General features: G+C 40.9%; 1 protein-coding gene across 1 annotated transcript; it reads right to left on the bottom strand.

Moving 5' to 3' along the window:
- Nucleotides 1-6,766: 6,766 nt before the first annotated feature.
- PURG (purine rich element binding protein G) lies at nt 6,767-8,542 on the bottom strand (the record flags this gene model as incomplete). Its single annotated transcript, XM_029601977.1, is given in 8 exon segments — nt 6,767-7,543; nt 7,545-7,791; nt 7,793-7,920; nt 7,922-7,996; nt 7,999-8,085; nt 8,087-8,181; nt 8,184-8,283; nt 8,285-8,542. Coding segments are annotated over 8 exon segments (1,062 nt in total), but the record flags the coding sequence as incomplete, so codon positions are not given.
- Nucleotides 8,543-8,878: the final 336 nt, after the last annotated feature.

Below are 8,878 nucleotides of genomic sequence, written 5' to 3'. Positions count from 1 at the left end.
GTAGATGTGAATCGGTTATTTACTCTTTCGGATAATAGAAAGACTAGGGGCACTCCATGAAGTTAGCATGGGGCAGATTTAAAACTAATCGGATAAAGTTCTTTTTTACTCAGCGCACAATTAAACTCTGGAATTTGTTGCCAGAGGATGTGGTTAGTGCAGTTAGTATAGCTGTGTTTAAAAAAGGATTGGATAAGTTCTTGGAGGAGAAGTCCATTACCTGCTATTAAGTTCACTTAGAGAATAGCCACTGCCATTAGCAATGGTAACATGGAATAGACTTAGTTTTTGGGTACTTGCCAGGTTCTTATGGCCTGGATTGGTCACTGTTGGAAACAGAATGCTGGGCTTGATGGACCCTTGTTCTGACCCAGTATGGCATTTTCTTATGTTCTTATTATGAAACATTGGGCTGTAATAAAAATGCTACCAGGTTTTGAGGAAACTCCTATCTTTGCCATGAAAAGGGGAGTCAATTTAAGATCCATGCTCACACATAAGTATAAGAATGTGGGTGATGGTACATGGCGTAATTATCCCTGTGGGGAATGTGTGGTTTGTAACAATGTTACTGTAAAATCTTACCAGGTTCCATCTTTGAAATATCCATATGTAATCAGAGGCAGAAATACATGCAATTCTAGCATGGTAATATATGCTATAGTCTGCCCATTTGACCTTGTTTATATTGGTCACATGAAGAGACAGATTAAATTAAGAATTATTGAACATAAAAGTAGGTTGCGTACAGGTAAAGTAGGAGCCCCCCTCGTAACTCATTGGCAGGAAGCCCAACATGATATTGAACAACTGAAGTTCTTTATTATCCAGCAATGTTATAGTCAAATACATCAGGGTGAAACCAAATTGTTGAAAAGGATTGAGCAAAAAAATATATATAATTGGAAGACAGTAGTCCCTTATGGACTAAATGAAGCGGTGGAATGGGAGGCATTCTACGCCACATAGAGATTGTTTTCTGCATACTGTAGCGTTGGGCTTCGTTCTGGAATAATCATAGTGATGGCATGGGTTGCAGTTCATACAATATGGAGTTAAAGAAGCAACTATTTAGTTTCTAATACATTGATTGCTGTTTTGTGTGTGTAGGGTAAATTTAAGGAAAACAAAAGAAAAAACACACATGTGAATTCATTTTTGCATATAAATATGGCATTAAAGCGGGTTGTATATAATTGGTTCGTGTATTATAGTACATCATGAGGTTTATTGTGAACGACCATAGTTTATCGTGCATGCGTTAATTTTTAATTGATTTCATAACAGCAACTTCAGATTAGAGAATATTTGGTGAAAGTAGAGCCCGTATGCAAAAGTTACGGTGGTTCCAATGTATGTATACATCGCTGAGATAATGTATTTACAATAAAGTTCATTGAGAATGCCCGGATGCAGCACATCATAGACAATTTAAGAGAGACATTGGTTGAACGGGATTTAAAAGTTTGTGGTGGAGTGAATGACGCAGTGGGAGTTAACATCGAGGCTGTGGCCTGTCCCGAGTAATACCGTAACCGTCGGTAGAGAATAGATGAATGTGAACGCTGCTGTGGTTTACAGGTCAGTTATGAGTTGGAGAATTGTTTTCAATTTGTGTTTTAATGGTGTTTGACAATAATTAATGTTCAGTTTATAATACATATTTGATGTATTTGTAGAATGTAAGAAGTCAATTGTGGGAAGCCGTGAAAGGATATTTGCAAGTAACTCGTCCCAATAACTGTGACAGTGAATGAAGATACAGGGATATGAAGACTGCAGTATGTTTTGATCAGTATGGGATGAAAGAATTGTGGGTAAAAAGGATATGAATGGTAATATATTCAATTGAAATGATTTATGTCTGTATTTAACGTTTATGTAATTCATAGTATGCAATCTATGATATATATACTATATGTATTATATTTTCCAGCACTAATGATTAATGGATTATGTATTAAGGCTATTATTAGATATTGTGAAATAATGTGTTATATGTAGACGTGAGTATAGTCATAATAGTGTAGATTTTGATTATTTTGCAGCCATATGCTGGACCTATGGATATTGAGTGATTAGTGGAATCCTCGCATTGAAAACTCTACAAGTGAAGTCCCTGAAGAAGCCCTGTATAACAGGGAGAAATGAGGCTCTCGTCGGACTGGATTGTATTCAGATAAGGAGAAGATCTGTTCAAAATCAGGACTGGATTGGATTCAGATAAGGAGAAGATCTGTTCAAAAGAATGAAAGAACTGGATTGAGATAAGGGAATACTTGTTTAAAAGGACATTGATCCATTATATTTGTCATAAGAGATATACATGGGAAAAAGCGCAATGTGAGAATGTGATTTAATGGCTGTTAAGATTAGGTTATTTCAGAGCTAATAAGTTATTGGTTTTATGGGGTGTTGAGTGTATGTTATGAATGAGAGTGGAATGGTATGGTTGTGTTGATGCTGGGGTAAAGCATGGTAGTATATGGTATGGGTGTGAGTGTCTGAGGATTAAGCAGTAGGATGTGTGAGTTCATTTTTAATGTTTTCACATTTGTAAAATAAATAGGTCCATCATAATTATAAAATAAAGGATTTGATTTAAATCGGTTTAAGTTATGATATAGTATTTATTGATTTACCTCTGATTATTTGTGATAGTATTTACTGAGGTTTTGAAGGACATGCATGTTTTTGTTCTACTTAATACCTGGGCATAAGCAGCATGGAATCTATCTACTATTTTGGATCCTACCAGGTACTTGTGGTGTGGATTGGCCACTGTAGGAAATAGGACATTGGGCTTGATGACCCCTTGGTCTGACCCAATATAGCAATTCTTAAGTCCCTATGTAGAGGACTGGGAAGCTGGTGATCTTCCACAAGATGCTGTCTGATTTAACAGTCCAACAACATAACACAGCTGATACCAATTACAGCAGCATATCACATTTGTAATTTATCAAAAGCTTAAAGTGGCACATCCATGGGATAGAGCTTGTCCATTGCTCTGCCCACTAGTAAGCCGGATTCCGGAGCTTCCCATTCCCGGAAAAGTAACTGCATTAGCATAAATGAAAAGGGAAGGTATGTGGAGGGGCTCTCAGTCCTGCCAGGACAGGGTCCACATTACTGGAAACCAGGGTACTAGCAGCTTCCGCCAGAGGGGCATCTATGCCCAACTCGGCTAGAACAAAAACGGATGAGCAGGTCCAGCTCCTCCCATTGGAACAAGCGTAAGACCTGCGGGTCGTCCCCTTCGACCGGTGGATTCTGAGTTAAAGGATCTGCATTCGAATCAGGCTCCGTGAGCTAAGGTGGGGCAGGAGGATCCAGCAGGTTTTGCGTCCCTGGTATGGTCTGAACCCGATTAGTCCCCTGGGAATCTGGGAGCTTGGGTCCCTGGTCTGTGGAGGGCGTGTCTTTGGGGGGATCCTCCTGCTGCAGCAAGCTAGCGACATAAGCTCTGTGTAATAAAAATACAAAATCAGAAGTAAAATAAGAAGGGGCTTTCCCTGGAATTGGAGGAGGAGGGATATCGTCCTGAGGGTCCAGGATCAAATCTGGAGATTCCACGGGCTTAAATCCGGAGGGGATTGATGAACTACAGAATCCCTTCCCCCATCTGGCAAAGAAACAGGCTCGATATGTGCAGCAGGCCAGCTCTCCACATGTCGATACAAAATGGTGATCGAGGCATCGGGAGGGGAATGAGGAGTTGTCACGGGAACAGCAAAGTCCTTCTGTGCCTGGCTGCTACGAGCGGGAGAGAGAGAAAACTGCTCTCCGCTCCTTCCCCCGTAAGCTGCCGTCCTTGTACAGGGTACTGATTAATAAGAAGTAAAAACCTTTCCTCTTTTTTTTTTCCCCAGACAGCTTAAAGTGTCAGAAGAATTTTACTTCTCTGACACAAGAGACCCCGAAGCATGAAACTTCTCAGGGGTCTCAATGGGGGAGGGACTGGACCACCAGTATCACCCCAGAGCCAGGCAAGAGGCCACCGGGAAAAGGGTCCTAGGCTGAATAAATCAAGGGGACAGGACCCCCCTAGGCCCAAGTAAGAGCGAAGAGTCAGAACAAAATTGCTCCTGATGACTAAACTTTCTCTTTTTACTTTTTAAACACTGGGAATTAAACCAATACTTGCTTGATCCTTTATAACTACAGAAGGAGGAAGAAGAACTTCCGCAAACCAAAAACTGCTACAAAGAAAGGTAACCTCAGGTTCTGCTATCTGCATCTGCTGGAGATAGAGAAATACTGAAGGGACACAGGGGGGAGCACTGTCCTGATATAGGATACCTATTGAGTTTTTCTCTGTCTCCAACTGCTTGGAAAGTAGGCTCAAACCCACTGTCTGGACTGATCCGGTACGTATAGGGAACAAAAGCTTAAAGTGGCACATCCATAGTTATAATTATTCCTAGACACAAAATGGGCAGAAACCCTTTCAAGCTCACTTCAGTAGTTTCTCCTCACATTCTGGGGTAGATTTTCAAAGGGATACACGCGTACCCCCCCCCCCCCCCCGAAAACCTACCCCAAACCCCCCCTGTCGCGCGCTGAGCCTATTTTGCATAGGGTCGGCGGCCGCGCGCAAGCCCCGGGACGCACGTAAGTCCCCGGGGCTGCAAACGCGTATCTTATAAAATCCAGCGTACTTTGTTCGCGCACAGCGTAAATTTATAAAATCTACCCCTCTGTGTGTAGGACAAAAATGTCTTAGCAGACGGAACCTCAGAGACCTACATGATTGTAATGGCATAGAAATATTTATTCCATGATGAATCTCTTCCTATGCCTTTCTTGGAATTTGATATACTTTTTATTTATTAACACCCAATTCTCCACTGTGTATCCAAACCCTCCCCCACCCCATCACATCTTACCTGAATCTAGCATTTCCAGTAGAGCCAGACAAAGGTGCATAAACAGAAGATCGCTAGATAGCCTACAGTAGCCTGAAGGATCATCATCCCCACTCAGGTTGCTGAAATGTGCTTCTGTTATTTTACAAATTTAAAGTGCATTATTTTTAATTACCAAATGGGCAGACTCACTGCCTGGACCACGTAACATTTAAAGTGAGACAAGAGCTTTCATTAAAAATTCTTCCATGAAAACCTATAGTTCTAAAGATTCTCTCTCTCTCACCCCCAAGAATCATGTCTTTTTTTTGGCCATGCTCTTTAGTGCAAATAAGCTTATCTCTTCTTTAAGGAATGTGGCAATTTTAGGACTGAAGGAATAAGGAAACCCACTTTCTATTATAGGGAATCCTCTCTTGCCTGCTTACAAAATATTACCTTTGCTTTCAACTGCTAGGTACACAATGCCAACAGTAATGAGGAAGGTGTTTCCAGATGTAACTTCTGTAATAGACCTTTTTAATGCATTAAGATCATCTGTATGATTTTTTGCATCATAATGTGAACTTGCAATTTCTACAAAAATATGACTAAATGCACTTCCAGTAATATCATAAGCAGCTATCAATCTTCCTCTTAGTAAATAGGTGCTACTGAATTTTTTAGGTAATAGACAAAGTGCTGCATGTTATCTGTTGAAAATATATATATATTTGGAAAATAATTATATGGAAATATATGAAGGTAAAAGGCATACTTGAAGATAATAGTGTAGTTCACAAAAACATTTCAACAGCTAAAAATGCAGTTGGTCTGCTGTTCCTAAAATGCATCAGTCAAGCTGTGAATTTGTTAGAAGTAAAGTCTATTTTCAGATTATAGAAATTATTATTCAAGATAGTTCCTTTCCAAATAAAAACTTTTTCCCAAAGTAAAGAAAAACGTGGAACGCAAAATTATCTGTATTATGCTTACCGGCAAGAAGTAAATCCTTCGAGAGAAAAGCTTTCTGTACTGACAGAAGTTACATTGGAAAAAAATTTAACACCATGTAGAGAAAACATTTATGTGAGCTACAAAAGAGCTTCTGACATTCATACTCCCAGTCTTCTGCAGTCATCTCATACATGTTCTTCATTACTACAGGCACTGTGATTGGTAGAATTTAGCAACAAGATTATCCTACACAAATCCTTCAACTAAAAATAACTTGCTGGGTATGTCTGACATGCAATACACTATGTAATACATACAAGTATCTAATCAGTCACAAAGGTAAATTTAAAAGAACTGCGTGGGTGTCCATGTAATATCGGTTCCCAGCGCATGCACACAGTCATGTCGATTTTATAACATGTGCGCGCCAACACATGCATATTATAAAATCCACTATCTGCATGCACATGCACACCCGATTTTATATTGGCACGTGCTTAAGGTGGGGGTGGATTTACAAGATGCGAGTGGCCAAGGACAAGGCCTTTTCCCAGTTCTCTCCCAGTCCGCTCCCATAAAGGAGCAGACTGGGAGGGGGAACTCTTAAACCTCCTACCTACCCCTTACCTTACCCTAAAACTTTGAACTGACATGTTTGTCATGACACAATACAAAAATATCCTAGTGAAATAATTTGTACTTAAAAGAACATATTAAAGGAGTATCAACCCAATTAATGAATGCCTCCTTTCAGAAAGTGGTTGTTGCATCATTACATCAGTGAAATAATGGTGATATTAACAGATAATGTACTTTTAAGGAGTGACAAAATACTGAATTAAACACTGTATCTCCTTTTACAGGAGCTTTTCTTTAAGGGGGTACATATGTTTAGAATGAAGAGAAATTGCTTAATAAGCAATATGGGAATCTCAGTAATGCTAAACAGGCTAATGAACAAGTTCTTGTTAAACCTACCCAGATATTTTATTAGCATATTAACTAATTCCAGAGTGTCTGCTAGTATTGAAATACATGGGCTTTAAGCCTGTGCCCAAGGTGTCCCTAACACTTACAATGAATGGACACAATTATCAATATGATCAGACACACTGTCATAACAAAGACACAACTGACTAACAAGTTTTTCTCTCTGGACATTGTTGAAATCTCAGTAGTCAGCGAACACCAATTTTAAACACCTATCTCAACCTCTTCAATAACATACTGTAAATGATACATTTTGACAAATTGTTTAGCTTTATAGCACAAAAATGTGTTGGTCTGGATAACCTGTCAAGCAAGCAGGTTAACCCATAACTTACGGAACTGTGTATGTGTGCAAGTAGAAATGTCCACACTACTTAGTAAAATGCAGTCCTTACCTAAAATATTTAAATGCTCAATTTTGTGCTGATCCTAAGCATACTCCTATAGATTCAGATCAATTGAAGCAGCTGAAATGTTTAGCTTTGAGGGAGTCTGGTATACTTAGAGAGACTACAATATGTTGTAGGTCATCTTAAAAATAAACCAAGCTCTTGAAGCATAATATTCCTGGAGATCTTACCAGATGCAGGGAAAGGGGCAAAAAAATGTAAAAAATAAAAGTAAACTTTAAACTGATTTTGACAGATGGTTTTCCATCAAGTAGTGCTAATTCTGACCTAATCGGCACACTCTTGCTCTTCACTGTCCCCTCTAACCTCCATCCTCTTTTCTTTATGGCTGTTGTAAATCCCTCCTCATCTCTTCCTCATACTTAAGGAAATTGTCTAATCTCGTCCAAACTTTGTAAGGGACGGTGATGGTGTTGCGGTAGGGTGGGTCTCAACTCACTGACTTTCAGGAAGACACATACCTGTTGGAGCCAACATCAAAGTAGAATCTCTTGTTGTCCACCCTAAAAGAGCTGCCCTCGGGGAGCTCTGGAGGCCTCTCCCCGATACCTCCTCCTACTCCCTCTGCCCTCCTCTCTTCCAAGTCCCTTCCCCGTTAAATCTTCAATTAGCTGCACCAGTGCGTCCCTGAACTCGATCATGCCCTGGGCTGGCAGCACGATAGTCTGCTCCTGCCCCAGGCCATGACCAAAGTAGCCCATCAGGTTGTGCCCCCGGTTTCATAGTCTGCCGGATCCTCAGGAAGCGGCCCCGCTGGTTCTCTTTCAGGTCCAAGTAGTACTTCCTATTTTCCCCCGCTCGATGGATTCAGTTTTCAGCACACTAGGACCCGGCCCTTCAGAAGTGGTAGATCCAGGTGGGGACGGGGGATGGTGGGTGTGGCCGTTGCAGCCTCCTGCTGGCCTCCTGTGCTGAGCCACTACTGCCACTCCCCCGCAGGCCCAGGCGAGCATAATGCTCAATGAAGTCCCCAGGCGGTCACGGAGCTGTGCAGCCACGGCCAAGGAGAGGGTAAGCTTGCTCTTGCGCACACCACTGTCCTGCCGGCCCCGGCCCAGCCATACTTCAGCAATCTTCAGGATAGCGGCCACGGGTGCTCTGCTTCACATCCAGGTAAAAGCGTTTGCGTTGGATATCTACACGCTTGGAGGCCAGCTCCAGGATCTCCGGCCCTGATGGGCCTGGATAACACCCCACCACCAGGACTGCTGTAGTGCTGCTGCTGAGTGTATACACCACTGCTCCTGCTGCCCGCCTCCTGGCCCGGCACTCCTGCCTCCTCTCCCTCTCTCCATCATCCCTCTTCTGCCTCTTATTCCGGCCTCTGGATGTATTGTTTCAATCAACTGGAAATTGGGTTACAAAATAAAAAAAAACTCATAAGATTACATTTATAATTTTTCTATACTATATATATATATATATATATATATATACATATATACACACACATACATATACACACACATACATATACACACAAGCACAACAGGGCTTTATCAGTTACACTGTAAAGCCCTGTTGGCTATTTTCACGTTGTATGGAAACCGATGTGATGTTTTCTTAACAAATGTCGGTATATAAAAACTTTAAATAAATAAATAAATAAATACCACACACACGCTATACACAACATGCACTATAAATATATATATATATATATATATATATATA

The sequence above is a fragment of the Rhinatrema bivittatum genome, chromosome 1 (assembly GCF_901001135.1).
Source record: "Rhinatrema bivittatum chromosome 1, aRhiBiv1.1, whole genome shotgun sequence".
NCBI lineage: Eukaryota > Metazoa > Chordata > Amphibia > Gymnophiona > Rhinatrematidae > Rhinatrema > Rhinatrema bivittatum.
This window is presented reverse-complemented; position numbering and strand designations above follow the sequence as displayed.